General features: G+C 50.3%; 1 protein-coding gene across 1 annotated transcript; it reads right to left on the bottom strand.

The window, feature by feature from the left end:
- Positions 1–710: 710 nt before the first annotated feature.
- On the bottom strand, positions 711–26,433 carry LOC143430139 (uncharacterized). Its single transcript, XM_076906140.1, has 2 exons — positions 26,430–26,433; positions 711–1,477 (listed from the first exon to the last, which is right to left on the bottom strand). The coding sequence occupies exon 2, from the start codon at positions 1,455–1,457 to the stop codon at positions 711–713; it is 747 nt and encodes a 248-aa protein (XP_076762255.1). The 5' UTR covers positions 1,458–1,477; positions 26,430–26,433.
- Positions 26,434–27,658: the final 1,225 nt, after the last annotated feature.

Raw genomic sequence — 27,658 nt, 5'->3', positions numbered from 1 at the left:
GCATCGTTGACACTCTTGTTCTCTTCTTCTTCGTCCTTTCTATCCCAACCTACCAACCCCGTTCTCCTCTCTCGCGGCTCGCGCGTTTCCCGCCACACGTATCTGTTCGCGCGGCACTTGGCGCTGTCCATTTAGTCGTTTTACCAATTACGAAGTTACCGGCGTAACCGGCTACACAGACAGACACGGCAATCAGTTTTAACGACGATTCGTTATGATAAAGTGAATCTCTCGAGTCGCGTGAACGCCTGTCCGTTTTAGTAAAAACTCGTCGTTTTGTCTAACGAAGGAACTTTGGTGAGCGCGCTGCTGCTTTGGTGGCACGCTTCTCTGTGTACATAGGTTGTAACAAAAATATTTGTTAAATCGCGAAATAAAACGTGACAAGAGATTCTCGTGATTGGTCCACCGTCCACGCGCGAGTACCTACCGGTAGCGATGCCCCTCTTTAGCCTCTGTCTTATGCTTCTCGTTTATCTAGTCAGTTAGGAACGTTGTTTGCTTTCGTTATCGAGTATCTCTAATTCGAAGAGCACCCACCCACTTCGCAATACCTCTCCGCCCGCCCGCCCGCCCGCCCGCACGTCCGTCCGTTCGTCCGTCCGTCTCTGCGTTTTCCCGTGATTTGTCTTTAGATTTTCCCCTTCCCTCCTCTGTGGTGGTGGTGGTTGTCTCTAGTTCATCGGGCGCGCTTAATCTATTATTTGTGGTTAACGGGCTCCAGCCAAAGCGGCAACCTCCTGGATCATTTTCTGCCTCTTGAGCTCGGGTGCGTTGTTGTTCTCCTGGGTTGGCGGTCTCTCGCTGGTCAGGGGTTGTTGGCTGTTGGTGGTGGTGATCGTGGTGGCGGCGGTGGTGGCGGTGGTGGTGCTCTCAGCGGCCGCGCGAGCAGCCAACAGGGTGATCTGGTTGACAACGTCTTCCATTTCCTCGATCAGCGGATGCACCTCTTCGCCGCATTGGCCGCCGGATTCGGGCTCGATGCTCGTAAACTGTTGCTGGCGGTGTTGTTGGCGGTCGGTGTTGTTAGCCTCGAGGCGGGCCCTGTGCTGCAACGTGTCAGCGTGACGGCGCCATTCCGCGAGGCTCGCGTAGGTCCGCGCGGGGTTGTTTCCATCGCACAACGAACAGGCGTAACGAGATTGGACGAGCCGCAGCGCACCCCGACGCTGCTGATTGCCCAGATAGCAAGAACGTTGGTGCGCGAGCAGAGCCGATTCTTGGGGATAAGCACGGCCGCATCGGCGGCACACCAGACACAATTCCGTTTCGAGTTCGCGACAGTGCTGCGAGGGAGGCGCGAACAGCGCGGGTGGCCCGTTCTCCTCGGGGCCGGAGAGAGGCGTCGGCAGTCGTACCGTCTCCAGGCCTGGATGGTTAGGGTCTTGTTGTAAAAACGCTTGCATCAGGGACCGCGGCACCTGAACCTGCGTGCTTCCTTCGACGTGTAACGACATTAGACCGCTCAAACCTGGAGCTGCCGCTACTGGAAACAAACGATAGATGGATACTGTTAGGTGATTTAGCTATTTCTCCGATGAACCTGGGGGACGCGTCCAATATAGAAATACGATTTCGATATCGGACAATGAAAATGAATGAAAGATTCCCATTTAAGAATCGTTAACGCATCGTGCTCGGTTGGCTCGCGGTTAGATGGGTTGACAGGTTTACGTAGTGACGCGTACGGGTATATCGCGTATCGTGTATCGGACGAGGAGTCGTTACGAGGCAGGAAGTGTTAACGATACCCCTACTCATTCGTTGAACGCTCGCCTCTAATTATGCTCACCAGCAGGCAGGATGTTATCTCTGTCGCTCTCCCTCGCCGGTATGCATACATATACTCTAATGTATATGTATCAATCGACAGATATAGATATAATTCGATATAATACTTGTCTCTAACAAACAACAAAGAAACGTCTACGTGTAGTCGGTGTTACTTGCTTACTTACTCAGTTAGTTGCTTAGTTAGTCAGTTAGTCGGTTAGTTGCGGCCAGACGTCGACGATCGCTCTCATCTCCGTGAATCAAGGGTAATAATTTCGTGGAACGCGGGCAACAGTGCGATCGACGAGGACTAAATTTGACCAGCAAGTTTGATCGAAGACATTCGATCGATGAATTCTACTCGAACGAGCTTATTAGTTCGATCGTGGTTTTAACAGGAAAGAAGAGAAAGATAGAGGGAGGATCGGGCGACGCGTAGTTGATCGCGCAGCTGGCCGATCCGTGTGACACCCTTGAAACAATCGGCCCGGCCGAGAGAACGGAGGGTTATTACTCTTAATGAGGACTGGTTATTTCTTTGAGTGGCTCTGATTCGCACTCCCCCTCTACCCTCCGCGATTCTTCTGGTTGACGCGTATGCTTGAGACGCGGTGCATACAGAATTATTCGAAGGCTTCGCGCGTAGCTCGAAAATAATAGCTGTAAAATAATGGAGGTGAAGAAAAATCAGTAACAGTTGGGACAGGTATCCAGAGGTGGGTCCGTGTTCAATTTACGCGCGTAAAACACGTACACACGGACAGGCGTGCGCGTCGAGGCACTTTTACACGCGCATCGCGGTCTCGACTTAGAGGGCAGAGGAGCTCATTTGCGTACGGATTGAGATAGTAGTGCTTGGCGGTACCAGCTCGATGTGTGTTTTTGTTTAAATGTGTGACTACGTACGAAATTCTGATTGCCGGCCGCTCCCAGGTTGTCACCGGTTCTCAAACCTTCCGAAGGATCCATTCGGCCGAACGCATTACATTACGTTACATTCCATTCTATTCGTTTCGTGAGTCGTTTACGAACGGTTTTCTCAGAGTCTCTCTCTAGCTCGGAGCTCGGTAAACTTTGATCAAAGTTAAACAGAGGTTAAAGATTTGAAGCGGTAGGTGAGATCGAGAACGATCAGGTTTCGCGGAGAATAAGTAAAATTGGTAAAATAGGTGAAATAGCTCGGGATGAAAGTAAATAGATGCGAAGTGAACGGAAGGAATAGGATCGTTTAGGAAGAAGGATAATACACGGTATACAGGACGAGTTGAGAACCACTGGGGCTAAGATAGCCGCGACACATGCTGGAAATTTGTTCGCCGGGAATTTACGAGCGAGTTTCCGTGTCAGACGCAATACCGTGGGTTCCACTGGTAAGTAGGTATATGTCTGTATATCCTGACAGCTATAAACCCGCATTTCGAAGGGCGTCGAACAGAATAATCGGGAATGTCGTTAGTTAGCGCCTCGAGGAATTTTAATGGATGTCTGGAAAGGCGCAACGCGCGACGCGCAACGCGCAACGCGCGAGTTTGTCAAATTAAATCTGGTTTGCTAAACCCCGATCCTGTTGGGAGGACTGTCCCGGGTAGGTGTAGGAAAGTTTGAAAGGACCGGTAGGGAGGGGGAGGGGAGAGAGAGAGAGAGAGAGAGAGAGAGAGAGAGAGAGAGAGAGAGAGAGAGAGAGAGAGAGAGAGTTATCGATAAGTTGGCCGCGGAAAGCGAGCGCGTGAGAATGGGAGAATTCGATGTAGGTGCATACACACCGACGCGTAGGAAAACACGTTGTGAACGTGGGCGTGCATTCCTGCGTTGGCATTATCTCCAGCTAGCCTCCTCCAGCCATCTCTTTCACGTTGGTTCGCCTTCGAACGAGAGAGGAACCCTCTCCTTCCTCTTTTTATTCTTTCGATCCGAAGGCTCCCCGTTATCGTGGATACCACGGTGCAGAACGGCTGTTTCACACCTCCGCTTGCTCGAGAATTAGGAAATAAATTAGCGGCCGGGCTAATTTCGTTATCTCGCCGGACGCGGGACCCTCCCGCTTGAGACGTCAAGGGACCGATGTCCCGGGCTTCGAACCGCTGCTCGGACACGGTTTCACCCGTGTCCCGTCCTCGCCAGGATCAATGGCTCGGTTTTCTTTCCACGGCTGTCCGTCTCGCGTTCTCCCTTCTATCCACGCGGATCGAAAACGAATTTCTTACCAATTTCTCTGTTTAAACGCATGGGGAATCTGGGTCGTCCAAATTCCGATTAATTGTGCCTGCCCAACAGGAGATGCTCGACCTCGAGGAAGTCACGAGGAAGTCGTAATTCGAACGGGAACGAGGCAGCCGAGATAACGCAATTAATTATTGACGGCGTCCCGGAGCTATTTTTCTGGCTTACCGAAATTGCAACCGTCGATTCGTGAAATGTTTTACGTTGAAAAGAAAACCTGATTCCCTCCGTCCGATGACGAAGAGGTAGAGAGAGGTCTTCGACCGGTAGCCTAAGTCGAGAAGCCGTCTCTAAAAAGGCACCAGGGTCATTAGCGAATGGGGAACATTCATCCTTGTCCCCCGTTTCTTCTCTTTCTCTTTCTGTTGGTCGGGTGTTCGCACTTGATTCGCCGTCGGTATCAACGGGTGCCAGGCAGGAAGACCCGTATTATCCAGTCAATTGTCTCTCTCTCTCTCTCTCTCTCTCACCCTCCTCCCCCGGCTGGTTGGTTCAGCTGACTATAAAATCATTATCACCCGTCCAGCACCACCACCACCACCACCACCAGACATCGTCACCAACCACCGATCTTCCCTCTCTTTCTTCACGGCCACTTTTCGTTCCACGTTGAACGCTCGATTATCCCATTAATACGACGACGAGTCTGCGCGTCCATCCGTCCCGTCGGATCTTTAATTATTTAAATGCAGTAACCGTCCTTTTGTTTCGTTTAGAAACGAATCGACCAAGTAGGAGGATCGAACGCGAACTTAACATCTCGTTAGGGTATATCGCGGAGTCGTTAAAAATAATTGTCAGCCGGATAATTAAGGGGTCGCGGGGAGATGGCAGCTGGCTCGAACGAGGGTAAGAAAGAAATGATTTCTTAGACGTAACCACCCTCTCCGGGAGCCTGTTATATTTGCTCCGATTCCCTCTCGAACCGTAGTCCTTCCGGATATAACGGGCTCTCCTCGTCGATCTGCTTACGTTCCTCCTCGTATTCTGTTGGCACATCGTTAGGAAGAGGAAGCTTTCGAGGGGAATAGAGACAGAGCCGGCAGAGTTGTTTATTTTCGCGATCTACGTCGAGCTGGACGAAAACCTTGCAAGAGCATCTCGAGTATGGGTCACGTAGGCCTTGGAATTATCCATCGTTAAACGAACCGAACGAATTTGCGTTGTTCGCGAAATCTCGAGATTAGGATATTATCCAAGAGAAATGTTCGCGAGAAGAGAATCCTGAGAGAAACGAAGAATGAGGGAGAATGGTTCTCGGGGGCTCGCGGAAACCCCTCGCGAGGGGCTCGAGTGTCGGGTCGAGTGGCGTCGTAAATATTAATGCGGCCGAGCCGGGGTAAAGAAAAATATTTGAATAATAATTACCCAGGCACCCTTCTCGCGGGGCTTGTTATAGGTACAGTTGGTTGGTATGATAAAAAAAGTTGAGAAGAAGGAGGAAGGGGCACGCGAAGGGGCAGCAGGGTCGCGAGGAGAATTTCCTAATTAGGAGGACTCGATACGACCCCCGCGAACAATGCCACGGCAAACGCCTAGAGAAACACTCGACGGAAAGATTTTAACATCGAACCTTCCGTTTATTTATCACTCCCTTATTATCCTTCTCGATTCTCGAAGGGAAGAGGTTAAACTTTCTTTCAAGAAACAATCCCCAATTAACGATCATTCGAGTGGCGGGGCTCGAGCCGGCCGGATAGAATCGATATCCCGCGACCGTTGATAATTAACGAAAAACCGAGTGGTCGGCTCGCCAGATATCGCTTCCCGTGTACCGGGGATCCCCAGAGTAACCCAACGGTCGACCCGCGACGACACGTGATTACTGGGGAGTAATTAAGTCGGCGTAGAACTAGGGCGTTAGTGTTTCTAGGTTGTTAGTCGAGGATTAAGAAACCCTATCGAGATGGTGACCGGTACGTTACCAACTACAATACCGTTACCGTACATTGTCCGTTTTCATCCCTGACAGTCGTTAGGACAATCAACGAATTAGCGATTCCGCGCTAAGGATCGGGTAAGGTAGGCCGAAAGGTTTGGGTTAAGCAAAGTGGTTGTTGGCACGCGATGCCTCCGAAACTGTAGCTGTCCGTAGAGTATTTGCCAAGTGTTCGTTACACGATAATCGACTCTGCTGATCAACCGGCGAGATCTTGAATTTGTCCAAACATTTTAATTTCCCGGAAAAGACGCGGTCCATTAAAGTTAATGGCGCGGAACGTTATGTACACACGAAGACGAGGCGAGGAACCCTCGAGAAAGGAATTTGCTCGAGCTGTGTCCACGGAGATCCTCGACGGAGATAAACCAACCCACGTGGTCAGAGAGCTGAACTATCTCCTCGTGTTTTTCACGCCCCAAGAAGGAATCGTTTGTTCGGATACGTGTACGCTCGCGTTCGCCCGTGAAATTTACCACCGCGTAAACGTGTTACTAATTAAATCCTCGTTACCTCGTTTCTACTCTTTCCAGAGTTCACCGCGCAGTTTAAGAGATCCTCCGCTTTAACCGGCGGCCTTTAACCATCTGGCTGGTAAAGTCGCCGGTAATTGTCTCGGTGAATCTGAACGGTACTCACCCCCTCGGTGTCTCGACAAGCATGCAAATAACTCGGGGTTAGTTAGCTAATGGGGTTGCCGGTCCGTTCGTGGACGAGAACAGAGTTCATTCATTAAGGGGTTGATGGTTTAATTGCCATCTCGCAGCATCACCGCGGCACCCCTGTCAGAACGCGAGCGTGATCCTCCTCTTCTGCCTTTCCGCCCTCTTTCTCCGTCGGTTCGTGCTCGACCATCGCATCGGTTGATCTCGACGAGCAACAGGTTGCCACGGGTGGATCCAACTCGTTTGCGCCCCGAATTAAACGGCCGAGCCGGCATTAATTAATTCTACCGGCCCGTTTGTCGCGTCTCCTCGCGTCAACCCCTCCCCCTCCACCCGCTTCTTACTTTCCGAGACCGGGGGTTAATTGTCGAGCACGTCGTTAACGCGATCCTTTCTGCCCTTTTACACCGGCTCTGGTTTTTAACGAGCTTCGACCTTTAATATCATTTCCCTGTACCCGCCGCATGTTTATTCTTCTCGGAGGTGAAATCGAGTCGATTATGGACGTTTCGGTCTCTTTTTACGGGCGTTGTCAACTGTTGGACCTTACGATACGTCCGTACGGACGGTTTAATTTAAAGTCGATCGTTGGTTCGATTCCTGGTAGAAAGCGAGCTCTCGTAACTCGTATTCTCCTCTTGCCGATCAATTGGCGCACCTCGTATACCTTACGACTTGTAAAATAAAAAAAGGAAAAAGGAAAAGATACTTTCCGCTTCCTAACGATTTCCAGCATCGTAGTAGATAACTGATCGCATAAACTGGCGATGTGCCGTGGATGGAAATGGTCGTGCTTAGGGTGGAGGGAATCGAGAAATTCCCGGAGCTCTACCGGGTCGCGTCTGTGAGGGGATGATTTAGTAATAAAGATATTAACGGAGCCAAAACGCGGCACGGAATACTGAGATTCAACTATATCTAACAGCCGATATAACTCACATTTACGACTACACGGCCTCGGCTCGTTTAGTTTCTTTCGCAACCTTCTGCCTCTCCAGTTAATACCCGAATCACGGGCGGTTCCGCCGCGAAAATTTCCAGCTAAACACTAATTTTTCCAGCGAAATATTTAGGCCGAGCGTAGATCTCAATACTCCCCTTGATGTTTTTGCACAGACACGGTCTCGAGGTATACGGAACGAGGGAAGGATACATTAGCAGAGTTATGCCTCCCGGAGGCACTGTTCGCCCGCCACGCGCTGTATATCTTGCTTATTTTTTACTACCGTTCCTAGCGGCAACGCATAGATACAAACGGAAACCAATATCGGGAGCATTCGATTCGTTTCTCCGGAAAAAAGCAACCCTCGCGTCATCAGCGTCATCGAGCCAACCGAGTTCCATATGTCGATTTCGAATTGTATTTTCCACATTTCCCCGCACGGATGATGGAAGAAGTTATCCCAAGGGCGAGGGTTATTTTTATATTTATGGCGTCAGTGAGGGGAAGAGTGCGCGGTAGCAATGTAATCTCTACATTGTAGATCTCTACGTTTCCATCTAGAATAATTCCACTGTTTATTTGTCTCTTCTATTGCCGATAACTAATATCTAGGCCGACTATAATCGGCCGAACGAGAAACATTCGTTTAATAATAATAAAAGGAATTGTTCGATTCGAATACCGAAGAAACTTTCGTAGATTTACTCGATATCGATAAACGAATAAAACTACAGCTGCTAAACTGAAAGTACAACGCACAGCTCGGATATAATGAGGAGGTAAAGCTAGGGGTTGGTATCGTAACGGGAAGGGTAGGTCGATGATAGGTCGGCTACCCCCGAGAAAGGGAAGGTTCCCTTCGTTTTTTTTTTTTTTTTTCAAACTAAATAACATTCCATTTTCGAAAATCGCTACGTGTCGTGCGTTTCGAGCGGAATTATTCGTCGAAGATAATAGATAGTTGGAAGATATAAAATCGAGTGAGTTGCTGGTTTCGTTGAGATAAAATGTAACAGTTAATTAATATAATTTGAAGAGCGTAGCCAGGCTATCATCTAGCTACTTGTCGCAAATTTCTATTTCGATCGCAGATGTTAGTTTGTTCGTGTCTGTGGCTCGCGCGGGGCTACAATTGCCGGCGGTGCAACGAACAACAGGCGTTGAAAAAAAATAGCTCCTTGTCACGAACGATCATTACCGCGCCGAAGTTGGTGCGGCTAGGGCGGACATGCGGCAGGGTCAGGGATGACCCGTGACCTTGGAAAACACGAGGAGAGAGGGTCGTTCGCCCTATCGTATAAATAATATTATACGATGTTAGGTTGAAAAAAGTAGGGAATTTTTCGGATGGAGGACGACACGAGAACGGACATCGGTGCCGTGACATTGCCGAGACGGCGGCGTGGCGGTAGTCACGAGACACGTTCCACCCCCGTAGCCGTTCCCGAGACGAAGACGAAACGTTCCGATCGGTAGATCCTCTGTCCTCGAACGGTGCCACGGTGTTTAGTCGATAGTCTAGTCTACGCCTGGTTTCTCCTCGATCGGAACCTCGACAGCGAACGTTCAAACCGAGGACGTCTCATTATCGGAGTTTCCGCTTTCTTGACACTGCGTCCGTCCAATCGGTTGTCCGAGATATTTAGTTTTCCACTTCCAACTTTAGCTTTTCTACTTTGTTTTTTGCATTCGCGATCGCGAAAACGCTGAACACGGTGAATACCACAGACAGTTAGACTTTAATAAGCATTCACGCTATGCTGTATATAATATATGCGGGGTTGAACGCCGCCATTGTTTGGCACAATACAGAAGATTACGACCGATCTACATGAGAACGGATAGACCGGCGGTTTCACGGTTTTTGGGTCGTGTTAAGGGTCGAGGTGACCCGTTTGCCAGAAGACAGAGCTCGCATCGTCTTCTTTTTGGTTTGCGCGCGATAATCAATCGATCGCTTCCAGTCGATTTATGAATTATGTACACGTTCGTCTTTCACGTGTTACACGTGTAACTCGAAGCTTTTCTATTTCAAGTGCTCGAATTAGAATTACATTCGGTGAATATCGAATTGATATTGAATGTCTACCTCTGGTAGAATTTCCCATCGGCCAGTCGGATAGGGCATTGAATGGTTATCCGGTTATCTTATCGGAGTGAACAAATGTCCCTTGAAAACTTGCTTGCGCAACACGTGCCAATTTAATATAATACGATAGTTTCTCTACACGTTCGAAGGATTTCCATCGTCATCATCGGTTCTCCTCGGCGAGGGCTATTCAGGTACTAATCGGAAAAGTAGTATTTCCGCCTCTACTGAACAACCCTCTGTTTCTCTACCCAAAAATTTGAATAATATTTAGCGTTGTTACTGACCTGTTGATGGCCAGGACGCGACTGAGACTGGGAAAGAACCTGGCCTGCGTGGTCTACGTGCACCGCTGAAACTATCATAAGCATTTGGTGTTTTATTCGGTCGTGATGACATTTATCTTTTATAATTTTGAAGAAGAGGAAAAGAGGATCAGGATCGACGAGTTCGCAAAGTCTCGCGCACAAAGACGAAGAGTGAATCGCGTTGAATAATAATTAATTGAAACCACAGGGCAGGCCAGACTGTCTTTCACCTCGAAAAGGGACGTTAAACGTAGCGGTAGAGATCAATAATCCTCCGTTTCGAACTGCAACAGAATCCGCGCGCGTTTTATTAACGATAACGGTGTATCATCGGTGATAAGTTTCGCCGTGGGTCTCATTTAACATCGGCTGTTTCCGTAAATCATGCGAGGCATCCTTTGAAGCGAATTTTTACGGCGGCAGCGTGTGTGTGCGCGCGCGCGTGCACGAAGGGCGAAAAAAAGAATAATCGGAAGAAGGAGGACGACAACGTGGCGTGGCGTGGCGTGGCGTGGCGTGGCGTGGCGTGGCGTGGCGTGGCATGGCATGGCATGGCGTGGAGCGGCGCGACGCGAGAGGCGGTTCGAGAGGCAAGAAAAAAAAGGCGAGCCGCCGGGTCCCGTAGGGGGAGAGATCACGAAGCAGCCAGGGTGATCCCGCGATGGAATTTAGTTAAACAGTCGTTGTTCGAAAGGACGAGGACGGGTGCTTAATAAAAATCGAAGTCGTTCCAACCCCCTCTGACACGTTCCGCGTCCAAGGTAGAGAGTACCGTAGGTAGAGAGAGGGTAGGATAGGTGGGTAGAGGTGAGAAGAACCGCGACGAACGAGTACCCCGTTCGTGTGTTTCCTTACACGGATTTCCCCTGGGTAATATAGGTGTAGCGAGCGCGCGTGTAAGTGTGCACACGTTACGTTAGAAGGTAGCGCGCTCGCGCGGCAGCGAGCAGCACCCCCTTGGCCACACGAGTACGGTAGCGATACGTTTCTCCGACAAATAAATAAAACGAAACCGTAAGCGAGGGAATAAAATGTGATTTACAACGGTGGAAAGACAATGGCCGAGGCTCCGCACGATAATGTATGCGGATGGCGCGGACTGGTACCCGGGGATACTGACTTCTGATTGGTCGTGCCCCGACGCCACCGCTACAACGGAAAGCGATAAATAACTACGAGCAGATAAAACCTTTCTTTCTGCCTTGGGCTTAGCCTGGCCACTCTCTCGCATCGGGCTTAGCACTCGAGACTTCTTCTCCTCTCTCTCTCTCTCACTCTTCACCCCGTTCCTCTAATCGTGTCTTCTCCTCTTATTTCTCCTTCGTGCTCTCCTTTCTCGCTTCCACCCCTCGTCTGCTTCTCTTTACTTTTCTTCTTTTCTTCTTTTCTCGCCATTGTCTCCCGTTGCCGCTTTCACAGAACGATTTCAAATCGTAAAGGCCCGTTCGCACGAATCACGACACCCGTCGCCGCGGCGCGCCGCGCCGTGCCGCCGCGTGACACGCCACCCCCTCTTTGATAGCGTTATCCTATTTTTTCACCGATCAGCTCTCGGATTCAATTTTTTTTTTTTTTTTTTTGTTTTCTTCAGCAAAACTCGCGTTTCGCGAGAGATAGAGCGACCAAGCGTACCGTGTTAATCGAGGATGCAAATTTTTTCAGGCCAGTTTTTCCTCCCTTCGGACCCTCGGGGCTTTCGGAGACAATAGAAGGGGGAGACGGTACCAAGACGATCGATCGTTCACCTCGAACGGAATAGGGACTAAAGTTCAAGGGGAAACGAAACAGGGAGAGAGATAAAGAACTCTCTCCTCTTTACTTTAGCAGAGAAGTATGATATTTCATTTTTACAGGCTCGTCACCAGCTATAAGTCTCGAAATGAAAGAAAGAAAATTGACGGTGCTAATAGCGAATAGAGCTCAAAGTCCGAGCTTTGGAACGAATGAGATTTCGATTCGGGTGCGCGATCGAATTTCCATTTCAATCCCGCAAATGACTTTTTCCCCTGATCCCGCGAACGCGCATCTCGGGCTGATGGCCAATTTTATAGGAAATCCCTATTTGGCAACGTGTCGCGCGAGGCGTAACCGGCTGGCAACGTTTCCTTTTCATCGATATCGACCAGCAGCCGCGCTTCGATTTAATTAAAAATCGCGTTGCGCCCGATTCGTAGCGGAGGATGGGCGCAGTGCCGTGGTTAGGTTAGGATTTCAAATATTTTCCGCGAACGAGCCGAGAAAAGAGGGGCCGACCGGAGGACCGAGGTATAGAGATGCAATTATTTAAAACAGCAATCACGGAAATGAAAGAGCGGATTGAATAGGTACGGCGCGTCCCTCGCTGATCCTGCTCTCGAGGACGTTCGAATATTCGACCGGGTTTCCCAGCTGGAAAAATTCTCTAAAGGCTTTTCTTACGGGCCGACGAGCAGCAATGCGAACCAAAAACCAACGCAACCATACGGTTGATCATTTTTTTCGAACCCCAATTCTTTATCCTCCGCGATTCTCGTTTCGCTCGGAGGAACATTTTTCCCTTTAATCTTTAATCTTTTCACTTGTTGTTGCTTTTTTTTACGTCGCTAGTCGGATGCACGTGTGCACGTGTAGGTAAATATATATATATATATATATATATATAATATGTAGGCTTAATAACGATAAGTTTATTGTCAGGGCATGATCGATGGCCAGCAAACGATTACGTAGGTTGCGAATCGAGGTGCGCGCGAAGGATCCCCGCGTATTTGTTTGGACGAGAAAACACCCCCTTCCCTTTCTAAATCTGACCTCTTGAAAACTGGCTGACTATCGACTTTTGTGTTTGCTACGCCGCGCACCCTCTCTCACGGTCTCCGGCATTCACCCTGATGATCGATCATTTCGATTCGATATAATGGGGCTTGATATCATTGCTCTTTGGGAAATTAACGCGGTGAATACGACGGTAGCAACCTTCTAATAGCAATATTTCTATTAAATAAATATCGAGAGAGAGAGAGAGAGAGAGAGAGAGAGAGAGAGAGAGAAAGTTTATCATCGTATTCTTCGACAGACAGAAGGGAATTTTAATAACTCCGGGAATGCTCAGAATCCAATAATGTCTAGGCCCGGAAATCTCATATTCGAAAATGACAAGGCGACTTTTACCCCCCACCGTTGATTCTTCTTTCTCGCGCGACAATAGTCGGGATATCGTCAATCGATCTTCTCTCTTCTCGAATCGACGGTTAGACGTTGAGAGAAGTTTGCTTAATCGAAGAAAAATTAGCTTTCCGCCTTCCGCGACGGCTCGAAGACGATATGGAGAATGGAGAATCGAGGAGTAAGGCGAGGTAAGATAATCGAACCGATCGAAAGAGGCCAGGCGGCTGTGTGGACGAGGGCGTTGGGCCGCGAAATGAATTCCACCCTTCCCGAGAGGGCTGCCGGAGAGAAAGGAGCACCCTTGCGCTATCTACGCATCGTTGTCTCCGGGGCTGCCCGGAGAATGATAACGTCGCGTTAGAACGAAGATTTGTGAATACATTAGGGAAAATAGGGGAGGGTGCGGAGGAACGAAACCAGGGTGGACTCTGACGGATGAAGGTATCGGTTCGAGTACTTTTATCTTGTTGGAGTTATTTTTCTTTTCTCCTATTTTCGACTCGCAGTAACGAAAGTGCGTTTCGCGACAGTGATAGAAAGAGTCTCCCGACGACGACGACGACGACGACGACGACGACGACGACACACCCCGGCTCTCGCGGTTAATTCCGCGCTTCGAGAGACTGATGGCGGTTTATATTACGCGGATTCATATTACCACCAATTAAACTCGTATAGCACCTCGAGCCTGCGGTGTTCATACGTTATACCGGAGGATACGGGACGGTGGTGTATACCTGGTGAGCGATTCTTATTCGCACGCGCGCCTATTCGAACGGAAATCAGCAGGGATTCGATGAAACCTATTCGTATTTTTTCGGGATTAGAAGAAATCGCGGCGAGACGTTTGCGTGCAACGATCCACGGTTGCGAAAATCCACCCGGGCAAGATGGAAACGTGGTAAAGGATTCTCGCTAGTCACCCGGTGTGCAAGAAATCGGGGATACCACCGCGCGAGCGCGCGCGCGAGAGAAGACATTAATATTAAGCGTCCCCACCCGAGTGTCGCGCAGAGATCGTCGATAAGATTTTTATAACGCGACCGGGAGGCTTGTTCGGGTTCGATTCAAATTTTCAAAGATCCTCTCTTATCGAAACACCATGAATCCTCCGGGTGAAAAGAAATGGGCCTCCGTTTGAATGCAACGTCGCGCGAGTTGTTCGTGCGTTGGTGGTTCAAGCGTTCGAGCGAGTGCATTTTGAAATTTCGAATCACGTCGCGAAAGGCAAACGCTGAAGAAGTAGAAGAGGAAGAAGAAGAAGAAGAAGAAGAAGGAGAAGAAGGAGAAGAAGAAGAGGGAGACGGAAACCAGCAGCCGAGTGGCCCTTTTGTAGTCGTTGGGTGATAATTTTTAATCAGTGCGTCGTGCGGTCCACCGTGAACGAACTCGTTCCTTTGTGCTTCTTTCGCGGGGAACTGGCCAGCGGAAGGTATTGACCGGAGCCAAGGGCTTCCAGGCGGAAGGACAACGGTTTCGGGATAATTGGAACTGGCCAGCTCCGAGACGATACGGACTCGAAAATGCGCGCTTGAAAACCATTCTCGGCTTATCTAATCGGACCAAATTATTCGAACAATTAAATTATTGCGATAATATCGCACGTAGTTGCTGCAGTCGTTTGTTTGGAATTAGGATCGAGGAGGTGGAGAGACGGTGGGACGGCTCCGCGGTGGTTCTCGCATACCTTTAATATCTTGGCGCTGGCAAGAGTGGTCCTTTAGGTGTAGCCGTTGTATAGCCGCGGCGATGACGTGACACTACCGGAGTCGAGTGGCGAAACGCGCGGGTAAAAAGCCGCATGAAAAACCGAGGCGAAACCGAGGCGAAACCGAGGCGAAACCGAGGCGAAACCGAGGCGAAACCGAGGCGAAACCGAGGCGAAGCGGTTAAAACAAAGGAGGTGTAGAGGTGTGACGAAACGCTGAAGAGGGACGGAATAGTCCGGTATGCCTCGGTTCTTTCGATCCTCGATCGAAATATTCGCAAACACTTTTCGTGGTAACGATTGGTTGGGTATGAACTCGATCGGAGCCACGTAAGATTATTAGGCTTGGCCGCGTGAGCGGAGCGGAGGTCGAAAAATTATTTTTCGCCTTGATTGAGATCTCTTGGGAGCAGGTTCGTGAGCTGCCGGTACGTACGTGCCGACCGTGTTACCAGATGTACTACGCCCCTATGAAATATCAATGGCTTATTACTAATGTAATCCTTGGTTCAATGCTCGATGATTGCCAGACGTGGTGGACGTTCGCTCGAGAAACTCTCTTTCGGGATTTTCTATTTTACACGACTTAACCGAAATTTCGTCGATCTTGATTCGATTCGAATCGAGGATTGCGGGTATATGCAACGAGCACGATATAAATCGATCGCGTCGATTTGGGCACGCGACCAACCAGAAGTAGAAGGAGGAGAAGGAAAGGTAATCGAAATAAATCGAAGGAGAGCCGAGGCTTGCATGGCAAACGGCCATTTTTAAAACTCCGCCGGGAAAATAAGAAAAACTCATCGAGTAGGGATGATTGCCGTTGGGTGGCTCGGCTACGGGAACTGTCCGTAATCTAGGCCCCTCTCACCCCCTCGCTCGGTTTTCTTCTTAGGAATTGCTGGATAACCCGTAGGGATGTATCGGGTCCGTTGCAGTTTTAGTCCCGTTAGACCGAAGAGGAATTATCTTGGAGAGGCCTGTAAAAGCGACAGCTAAAAACGCGCAGCGCCCCTAGAGCCTGGTGACATTTACGAGATAATACGCGCGGCAAAAGCGAGTTACGAAATTTTACGGGGTCCCGGGCACGGTGGAGAGATATTTTTTTCTCGACTCGCGGATGGGGCCCCCGGATGGGGCCCCCGGATGGGACAGAAACCGCAATTATAGCCGCGTTTCCTTTTTCTCAGCCACACAGTCGTCGAGAGCCACGGCCACGTGTAAAACCCGCGTTTAAAGGCGCCTTCTCGAACGTGGCCCAGAGCCCGTAAAAAGAGCGGCCGGCGACAATTCGTGAGATAACATTGGATTCTTTATCCCGTTTTATGGCCGTCCGCCTCGGCTCCTCTGTTTTAGGCCCGGGACGTGATACGTTTTACATTTCCACGTTCAGGACACGGCTGGCCGAGCTTTCGTGGGCTCTTTAAGGGCGCGGGCCAGAGATCATTTTTTCGCGCGAAACTGGAAATCGTTTACGAGGGCCCCTCCGGCCATTTGAATATTTTAGAGAGTCGGTGATCGTTCCGTTCTTGGTGGAACGCGATCGATTCCCCGTGATTACGGAGCTGGTTCTTTTCCACGAGATAACGGGAGAAATGGCGAGAAAGTTGCTTGCAACAATATCGAATTTGTCTGGTATTAAACGAAACTGAATCGAAGAAGGAAAGAAGAAAAGAGGAGAGGGAGGGGGAGAGAGAGAGAGAGAATCGGATACCTGGCCGGTAAGAATTCGCATCGCAAATCCGTCCCACGTCAGCGGCGGACCGAAATCACGAATTCTCGGACTGTTGCGTGATCCGGCGTTGATTTATGACAAATAAGAGAATTCGGGCTGGCTACGCACGTTTCGAGCGGGTATAACCAGGCGCGTACCAATAATGAATACGTATAAGGAAGAGGGAAGGAGCCCCCGTTGGCCGCGGTTCGAGGGGGTGGGGAAGCCCCGAGAGTGTACCGGAGAGCCGTCGACTTATTTGAAATGTAAAGACGCGCGCATCTCTCTTTTCTCTTCGTATCCGTCTTCGTCCCTCTCTGCCAGCGAGTATTCCATTAGCGGCGGATCTGTGCGCGTGTAGGGCATTGCGCGTGGCATACATGCATAATCGTATATCAAATTATTTATATGTGCACCGGTGCACGGCGATGCGTCTGCGGAATGTACGTGCGCACCGTATCAGAGGGACGCGCACGCGCGCGCCACCCCGAACCCTTCTCTCTCTCTCTCTCTCTCTCTCTCTCTCTCTCTACATGATTTTCGTACGTGTCCTCTGGCATACTACTATATATTACATAGGTGGAAGAAGGTACGTAAGACGTGCACGTACGTGCTCGTGCGCGTGTAGTGTGCCACGGAATCGCGCGCGCGGGACCCACGACGGCGCCGTTAGTCAATATTTATAACCTACCAAGTTCTCTCCGTTTGTTTAACCTCACGTCGACTGGCTTTCCTTTTTTCTTTGCTTTTCCTTTGCTTTTTCTTTGCTTTTTCTTCTTCCTTATCCTCCCGCGATAAATTGCCGCGAAAATTTCGGGGTGGCGACGACCGATTCGAAAGGAAAGAAGCGAACCTTTGCTCGAAGGTTCGATCGAGCTCACCTTTCAGATTCGGGACCGTTTCAAGGTCACCGTGCTATAGGTCATCGAACCGATTCGTATGATATATCCTTATTATGCCTGTTTAACATTACAGTAGGAAGAACGATATAATACGTATTCCACGCAGAGTGATGACAAAGTTGAACTTTTCGCGTACGGCTTGCATACCGATCGCGGATGCATCTCGTATCGTCCACTCGTTGCTTTCCTCTCATTATATTATTATTATTATTTTATTATTAGCCGAAAAATGACAAGGGATGAATTTTACCCGAGAGATACACGGGCTACGTGATCAGCGTTAACCCTCGTCGGTTCTCGCGTTCCTTTTTCGCTGAAAAAGGGAGCGTTTTAAATTTCCTCGACTATTTCGAGGGTGGTCTCTCCTTTGATCGGAGAGAATGTGATTAGGGCAACGCTCGAACCTCGCGAATTCGATTCGAATTTCTTTCTTTCTTTCTCGCTGAACTCGTATAGGCTGGAGCGATTGTTTTCTTTTTCTTCTTCTTCTTATTCCTCTTTATAAAGCGTAGTCCCCCTACTACGACATGGTTTCCATAGCAAGGGGGACAACGCGTTAGCGTTAGCACGTGGAATCATCATCGTGGGCAGAAAAGTAGCGGCGAGGGGAGGATATCGCCACGAGTATTGATTGCCGATCGTGTCGCGTACCCCTGACGTGAATTATCATCGGCGATAGTGGTAAAAAGAAAAAAAGAAAAAAAGAAAAAAAAGAAGGTAAAGGTCTGAGTCATCGAGGCCGTTCGATAGTCACCCTTCGAGCCGGGTAACGCGTATTCTGTTACGTAAGACGGTAGAAATGAAAATAACATTCCTGCGTAGGAAAGGCTTCGCGCGGCTAAACACAGGATCCAACGATAAACGAGCAAATAAATAGCCAATAAGATAGGTAGCAGGTAGAGGAGCGGTAACGTGCGAACAGGAAGCAATTAGCATCGCGCTTTCGCGGATTATTATTGTCGGACGTTGCTTTCTCGTCTAATTTGCTCGGTAATATAATTGGGGAGAAAATAACCAGTAAAGGTATTCGGCTGGGTTTATTGCCACCAGCAGCTAGGTGGGAATAACTTTTATATCGGCTTGCATAATTTAGCTATTATTTAGTTGTCGTTCGGATGGAAACTGGACGATTTCACTGAAAGGTTAAACATTGTAAAAGATCGGCGGTAGAGAAACGACGAAGGAAAAGTAAAAAGAGAAAAAAAAGGAAAGAAGTGGCCGAGGAGTCCCGATGAAGAATTCAGAAGAGCGCGAAGGTAGGGGGCAAGAAGAAGGTCGAAGGTGGCGCGACAATGCGGTAGTGCGCGGTTTTTCCTCTCGGTGGCGTGGCTTACGGCACCCAAGAGGCGCGGCTGCTCCATCGCCGGGCATACCGAGCAGGCATTACTTGATTGTCTTGTCAGAAACGGACGAACGAACGAACGAACGAGCTCCCGTGGCCTTAATCGAACTTTCTTGTCCGTTTCTCGAGAGGAAACGCGAATTGGGATATCTATAATATAATAGATGGTCAGACGCGAACACTTTCATCTTCGTTCCTTGACGGTCGAGAGCGTGGTAATTAGAGGCGTGCATAATTAAGTCTGGTTGATTGTTGACAGTGGCTGTTAGCGAGCCGACGACGACTGTCTTTCGACGGAGCGTCTCAATTAGTATAGGCAGCTCGGGCGAGAGTTAAGGTGTTTGCGCTGCCGTTTCACGCGTCCCGGTAATTCTGTCGATGGGTGCATTATTAATTACTGACTCGGCGGAGAACCGCTCGGCGACAAATTGCTCGGAACCGCGAAAACGAGACGGGGCTTCGGAATTCTAATCGATGGGCAAACAGACCGGGGACACGTGTGTTGAAATCGCCGGGGGTTAGCGTTCGCTCGTTAAGATCGCCGCTCTAACGAAGAGCTGGAAGAAGCGGTCGGTGCCAGAAGCCCGAACGAAATAATCCTCGCTGCGACGTTTACGTTTTACGTTTACGATTTTTTGAACTGATTTCTTTCAACGGCAACAAGAAGAACCTCGCGATTCGCATTCAGCCGTATACCTCGGTAAAAGGTACACGTTCTACGTGATCCGAATTACGGCCGGCTCGACAATTTTTCACCGCGATCATCTTACGATGAACGTGAGATAATTAAGTCTTTTTTAGGAACCAACGGATCGTGACCGGATTTTTAATCGAATTTAACGGTAGAGTTCCATCCAGAGGATTTTTCCCGTCCTCCCCGCGAATGCGCCTTTTTCCTCGACCTTTCGATTAATTACCAATTACCAATTACGAATACGCGTTCAGGGCTAGCCCGGTTCTGCCCCCTATTTCCGTCGAGTCGGCCGTTTACTATCGGCAATCTGCATAAGCGTTTAACCGAAGCGAGGCTGCTGAATCATACCCCCGCGAGAAGAATAGGAAGCCAGCCGAGGTGTTGTTGCGTCCGTGGAGAAGAAGAAGAAGCAGAAGCAGAAGCAGAAGAAGAAGAAGAAGAAGAAGAAGAAGAAGAAGAAGAAGAAGAAGAAGAAGAAGAAAACGACGAGAGGGAGAGAGAGGGAGGCGCGATGCCGCTCGCCGATGGAGGCGAAAGTTTACGACGCGTCGCCTGCCAGAGTTACCGACGCTACCACGGAGGCTCTCCGCTCTTTTCGCTGGTTCCCCTTCCCCCTTTCAACCAGCTCGACCTTTCTCTCTTACACTTTCCTCTTTCTCCCTTTACACCTACGTAACGGACACACTGGCGGTGCACACAACGATCCGAACGAGTAACAGTACACACCGATAGTAGTGTAGACTAGTAGTAGCGAGCGGATCATCAGTGTGGTGGGGTGGTGCGCTAGGTCGAAAATCCGTAGGACTAGGCCCTCGGTACGGCTGGCGAGGTCGAGTTGGCGAGATCTTGCCCGCGCGAGTACGTGTGAAAAGTGAGGAAGGGAGGAGGCGAAGGGCTGTAAATTATAACTCCACCGCGAGAAGTCGAACCCAGAAGAGAGGCTAACCTCGGGCAGACTCGTAAAAATATCTGGACGGTTCGTGGGCCCGACACCCGAGCGCGTCTCGCGCCGTTGCCGCCGCGGAACCATTTTCCGTATATCCATCCACGGATGGATGAAACTTCCTCCTTCCAGGCCGGAGCAACTAATAATTTCGCATTAAACGTTCCGAGTAATGTAATAAAGTCGTCCTCGGAGGGGTGTGGGGGGATAAATTTAGCGCGGTGGTCGGGGTGGCCGCGCGGGCCGGGTCAACCGAGCCACGGGACGGATACAGTTGTGCCGCGGGCATGTAGGTAGGTGTTGGACACCCAGCGGGGTATACCGGGAGTGGGCGGCCCGTTCCGCACACGTTCCAGAAGGACCCTGACAGAGCGCGACAGATAAGAAGGAGCGCAACTGGCCAAGCCGGATGGAAAGAGACGGGACGGTGGCTCGTGTCTCTGTCGTAGTGGTACCGCGAGCCGGAGAGTAGAGGGCGAACACCCACACACAACGACGTCGAGCAACCGTCGGCCATAACAATAAATAACTCTATCCTTCCATGCCGTTACCGCAGGATTCCTCTTCGCGGTAGAACCGCGCCCTCTCCTCCTCTCCCTTTCCAACCCTGTCGCTTTAATCGAGTTACCCTGCGCGCGCGCGCGGATCCATTGCGACGCGTTGCAATCCTTCCCTCTTACTATGTAGACTTACTATCGAGACCGAACTACCGTAGTCGAAACTTTCTTTCTTTCTTTCTTTCTTTTCTGCCTGTTCGCCGCTGGTCCAACCGTGTGGCGAGCGCTCTCGAGCACCGGGACGAGTAGCGCGAACAACAGGGAGAGACAGGGACGGCGATAAACCAAGAGGAGATAGGCGCTCCAAGGATTCGCCAAGGATCCCAGACAGCTTGGAGTCTACCGGTATGCCGACCGCGACTCGACTCGACTCCGATTTCTTTCTCATTACGAGAGACCGAATCCGTTGTAAATCCACGATCCTACCGCCCTCTGTCTCTCAACGACTAATCATTTTACGATCGATGGGAATAAAACACTATTCTCTCTCTCTCTCTCTTTCCCTTTTGTTAACAACAACAATTGACTTTGTTAACTTTCTTCACCGATGCTGGTTGGTTTTCTTCCTCTTCTTCCTCTTCTTCCTCTTCTTCTTCTTTCACGACTGGTCGTCGTCTGGCGTCTTTTTTTCAAGGAGGCCGAACGAGGTGTCGGAGGGCCAGCGTTTATATCCGAACCGATGCACACCGAGCCTCCTCCTCCTCCTCCTTCTGGCACTTGTTGTATTTATTTTAACGGCGTGCAACGCCTACGTCTATATGCATTTAAAATATAGCACAGTTGGGCTCTAGTTTATGAAGGGTCAGGTCATGGAGCGCGGTCAGCACCGCGAGGATGGAAAGAAAAGGTGAGTAAGTGAGAGGGAGAGAGAGAGAGAATCTGTACAGGGGACCATGAAACCGTCGAACCTTGTTGGTTGGGCCCTCGGGCCTCGTTTAACGAGACTCGGTTAATGCAACTCGTAGATCATCTCGGTATGCACCGAGCATAGTTTGAAATATAAATACGCGTAAACACCGTGTAAATCAACGCGATTAGCTAAAGTGATTTCCCACTAGTTTGCGTATTCCACACCCACCGGGAGAAGCAGGTCCAACGAGGAAAAAAGCGATCGGTGGATCGTGCGACGCGACGGGCGCAGAAATTTGCGAAACATTAAATTCACCCTCCCCGTCGGCGGGCGTCATTATGTGATCGTTTTGTGAAACCGGTTTCTGCAACGATGCCGGCTACAATTTTTGCGGTCGCACTTTAACAAAGTACTAAGCCCCGAATCGATTTCGCGTCCCCTCTAGGCCGAGAGCTGGTCAAAATTCAAGAAGCACGGCATACATCGAGAGACGACAGCGGGACGGGTGGAAAGAAAGATGGAAAGAAGGAGCGGTTCGTAATCGTTTACATCCGCCGGTATTATCAATTTTGCTCGCATCATCATCCGTCCTTTTTCGTCTCTCGCTTTCCATTCCGTCTGCCGCGCGGCACTTTCCGGCTTTCTGCGCGCGGGAGCCACGCAGATGGCATCCTATTAAACATCGTCGTCGAAGCCATCCATCCGTAAGTCATTTGTCATCGCGGTAAAATTACCACGAGATGGAACGGACCAAGGTAATTGATTGATAATTAATCGTAACGGGTAAATCGGATAAATAATAGACGTTCGGCGGTTAGAAAGTAAAGTGGGAGCTCGGACCATCCGCTCCCCTGACCTGGACCATCCCGAACGCGGTAGACGAGTACAGAGTGGGCAACCAAGACACAAGGGGACCAGTGGGTCTTCTGGCTCTTCCACGGAGGATTCCAACGAGTTGGCCCTCGTAATGCGATATAAATGGAGGCAGGACCGGCCGAATGAAAAGCCAACGGACAACCTCGGGCAGGAGATACATCAAGATTGGGCTGACGGTTGACTCTGGTGCACGACACGCACGAGGGAGGTGGTCGGCCAGGCGGTAAAAACTGGATCCCTCTCGCCACTCGGCTCGGCTCTTTCCACCCTGGCCCGGGCATAATAACGACGAGAAACCTTTAATCTCCGACTCAATTATAATTTCTCCGCTGCTCGGGGTGGACGTCGATCAGACGCGCGGCACACCGCGGCGCAACCCGCGAAACGGTAGAATCCTCGATCGAAACTGGACCACCGTCGTTTGCCGGTTTTTGCTTATCCCCTGCTCTTTTCTTCGAACGGATTCGATCGGATAACATTTGGGACGTGTCACGGAATATGCGTCGTGAAATGGAATTTTCCTGCGTAATCCGTTCTCGGGCCGGGCGAGCCTTTTCAGTCGTTCGGAGGAGGCGAGAGAACGCTTTGTCATCTGCGCTTCCGCCGTCGGGGGTGCGCGAGAACCGCTCTCCGCTCTCCGAGGCCCTCGACGCATTATGTTTGTTCGGTCCCGAGGAACCGATGCCACCCAGAGCAGCCAGGTGTGCCCGGCACCATCGAAATCGTAACAGCATCCAGAAAATACAATTCCCCTCCTCGCGCAATAGCACCACCACCACCACCATTATTATTATTATTATTATTATTATTATTATTATTATTATTATTATTATTATTATTATTATTGTTATTATTATCATCATCATTTATCCGCAGCGGTTATCGCAGCAAATCGTAGCAAGATGCGATCAAGATGCCTTCGCGGCGAGGGCCGCGGCCGCCATTTTCTCTGATCGATTTCGGATCGTTTCTAGGTTGGCATATCTCGGTCCGGTAGGTACACCGATTAGGTAAGCACGGTCTGGACGAGTAGCAGAGGGAATCGGCTCGACGGAGAGAGACAAGGGGATTCCCATTGCTCGAAATGGAGTCCTTGAACCCGCGAGCAGCGGCGGGCGAAGAAACGACGCGACGTAAGTGGACAGAAATGTATAGCGCAACGTGGTTCGCGGCGCGTCAAGGGGGAATCTGTCCCCCCACCAGAAACGCCGGTTGAGGTGGAGGTGGAGGCGAAGTAGAAGGAGTCAGATCGCGGACACTCTGCGTACAGAGAGTCGAACCTCTGTATCGCGCACGCGAGAACCAATCCGAGTATTTGCGCTTCCTTCCTACCGCGGATGGCGACCACCTCTTTCCAGGGGCGTAGCCCTCGCGATCCCCCTCCGCGGTCGCCCCGTGCGCGGCCTGGATTTTTCGCGCGCGCTCCGAATTCCGCCCCGAGCTATCCTCTTGATCGGTGATCGAACGAGACTCCGCGTCTCTCGTCTATCGGTATCGCGGAGCCTCGTTCGATCGAACGATATTGTAATACGATCGAAACTGACTCTCGGGAATTTCCCGAAAACTGAACCGATCCCTGACTCGATCCCCCGGTGATAAACGCGAACGAGAGATGGGCTGAGAGGTTGGACAGAGAGAGAGAGAGAGAGAGAGAGGAGACCCCGAGTATTCAGCCGGGCAGACGCGGGCAGATTTACGGTCGGCTCGTCACGCAGACGAGCGAGCGTCTCTTTGCGGATTCTTGGGCTTCCACCGATATTATTAGCGATCGCGTCCTCTTTTTGATCTTGGCTTGTATCGACTTCCCCCAGCCGGCGAGCGGGTGCTTTTTTTCCTATCCGCGTATAATGCGCTCGATAGACGTTGCTTGCTCGAAATCCTTCGAACCCTTTTTCCCTTGTTAGGGCCAACAGGCTGGGCCACGAATTTATTTCTTCTCGAAAGGTATTCGCCGCGTCGCCACTAGACGCCGCGCGACGACGATCGAGTTCCCATTAACGATATGCATCGTTCCACGTAGAAATACGCAAGAGAACAGGAAGAGACCAGTTCGGCTGCCATTTATCATTCGCGGTGGTGTGGTGCTGCTAGTGCGAGAAACGCATAATTACAGATAATTCCAAGTTGGTACTTGGTATGCGCGTCGGGATAATTGCGACCCCGGGCATTGTCTGGCATTGTCTGCCGGCGAGCGGGTATCCCTTTGATTACGGGGATCGCTAAGGGTATTCTCAGCGACACGGCAAGCTCGCAGACGGAGATCCGGATAGAGCTTATTCGATATCGCGAGAGATTCGGATCGATTCCGATTCCGATTCGCTGTTTTTCTCCGCCGAGAGATCTATCGGAACCCGACGCATTCCATTTTCGAATTCACACGGTGATTTCCCCGCGATTCTCGCGTGCCCCGCGGAATCTTATTGGCTATTCAGCCCGGGAACCCTTAACTGCCCAGGATCGGATGCATACCGGCCATAAACCATGGAATACAGAGACCGTGTCTCTTACGGCAGACATTACCGAGATTACAGGCGCGGACTGGACCTCTGTTCGAGGGGAACGAGTCGGAGAAAGACGCGAGAAAACCACCGCGCGTAATAACCCCTTCCTGTCTCGATGCCTTATTCACCTAGCCAATCGGATGGCCCTTTACGTCGCTAAACGGCCCAGCAACACGGCACCTTGTTACTCTCTGTTCGAATTCGACCATCCGTCGAGACCGAATCTGACATTTCCAAAACTACCTCCCCCGATGTATTCGATGAATAGAAACGCAGAGATTGGATTGTTTAAAAGAGGCGCGATGAGGGATTTCTTTTCTTAGCAATTGCCAGGCCTGTGTCTGTATCTTACGAGGGCTTCGTAATAGAAGCGAAATCGTTCCAATCGCGATACGTACCGAACTCGATCGAAAGATATCTCGCGTTGGAAAAGGAATAACTCGGCATAAAAAGAGGTAGAGGTAGAGGTAGAGGGGATTGGGAAGTTGGAGAGATACTTTGGAAATAACTGGAAAGGATTGCGTTCAGAGTTTTCTCATTTCTTCTTAACAAGCCCCGCGCGAGCTTCCACCCGTTAGTCATACATTTATATTATATATAAAGGATGTATTTTCTTATTCCGGGGGCGGAATATACATGTATGTATGTATGTATGTATGTATGTATATATATATATATATATATATAGATGTAGACAAGAGATACATACGTATCTTCTGGTTATTAATGTATGTCTGCAACCCCCCGGTTTCAATCCCAGCCATCTCCGAGCGAAGGAGCTTCGAATGCCAAGAAAATGTGAAACTGCGCGAGAAAGACACGGTCCCGATAACGGTTCTCATGTCGGTCTTTCGAACGTTGCTCGAATACATTTATCCGATTATCCCATGTCACGCGTCCGTTCCGTTTCCGTTTCCGTTTCACCCCGTAAACGATGGTATTCGAAAGCAACCGCCGATTATTTTTTCACCACGAATCGAGCATCGCTGCGCATAAGAATAAATCCGGTATCGATCAGACTTGAGAAGCCTCCCACAGCCAGGGCAACGGGTATGAATTCCTAATACGCGTTCAATCTCTTATCGACGCCGAGGATCTCGGTAAAGTGGCTAGGATCCAACGGTAATCACGGCCGTCCTTTCGGATCGGGGTTGCTCGAAACAACGAATGTGGACACCGAAAGAAGGAAAGGTAGAAGAAGGAATGGAAATTTCGATTGGTCGTTTGGCACGTGGTTAGGCGGAATCTAGTTTGGTACGAGCTGGTAGGTATAGGCAATTCCGTTCTCGCGTCGAAGCTTAAGCAAGGCGGACCGGTTGAATCGTCCGCGAGGCTATTTTGCAATTTTCGTCGGTCGGTCACGCGGCGCGAGTCCGGCTGTAACTAACCGCGAGCCGGGGGCAACGAGGAGAACAACTATGTGCCAACGTCACGTAGAAGAGAGGAGCCAGGCCTGTTCTCCTCGAAATCGCGTTTCCACGATCGCTCGACCGCCGGCGGACAGGAAGACCGGCGCAGAGATGCGCATTAAACCACCGCGATTGCACCCCGACCGAACTAGGAACTGGGAACTAACAACGGGGACCGATGATGAACAGTTTTACGCCGGTCACGTCTCGCGATACCTTCTTCCGGGACGCTATCCACCGAGCGATATCCGAAATGATCGCTGTTTCCCCGTTTTTCGATAATTATTGAGGCTCTTTCGCGAGCCTCAAGGTCCATCATCGGTACTTGCATCGTGCCGAGTCATTGCCATAACTCGTCCCACCGCGACGCCGTACTACTCCTCCTTCTTAACGTTTGATCGAACTGTACCTTTTTCGATGCTAAAACGGAAACTAAAGAATTCACGTGTCGTACAGCCGGAGCTGATTGCTCGAGCGCAGCGGTGGCACATTACAGCCAAGCATTAGAGTGACCGGTAGCCGAGCGGTGAGTTTTTTACCGGATTCCAGTAGCGCCTTCGACAAACACCGCCGCGGAGAGAGAAGAGTCCGGCCTCTATAGTTTGCTACTTTTACTAGGTTATTCACGAACGGTCTGGTCTCGTGACTCGTTCCGCGCCGGCTCCTCTCTCAGCACCTTGCCCGACGCGGAGTCTGCCAAGGGCCAAAAGAAATCCCCCCCCCCCCCCCCCCCTCACCCCGAGGAATGCCTCGTGGCAAAGTGGCCGAGCGAGCAAACGGCGAAAGTGAACGCGCGCCCGTTTCGAACGATACTCTTCTTTCTTCCCAGAGGTTGATCGATTATTTTTCGAAGCGTACGCGAACGCGTAATCGAAATCACAGCTAAGCGAACCACCCCCAGCCAACCCAATTAAGAGACATTCCCAGTCGAATAAGAAAAAGGAAAAAGGAGGGGGGGGGGGGGAAACCTGGTGGACCCGTCACCCCCTGTAACAGGATTTTTGTCGACTCTCTTCTACTCGAATCCCGTCTCTCAACCCCACGAGCTATGAGTCACATAACAGTTGCTCCGTGGCCC

This window comes from Xylocopa sonorina, chromosome 13 (assembly GCF_050948175.1).
Source record: "Xylocopa sonorina isolate GNS202 chromosome 13, iyXylSono1_principal, whole genome shotgun sequence".
NCBI classification, from domain to species: Eukaryota; Metazoa; Arthropoda; class Insecta; order Hymenoptera; family Apidae; genus Xylocopa; species Xylocopa sonorina.
Note: the sequence above shows the minus strand (reverse complement) of the source record. Positions and strands in the feature narration are given on the sequence as shown.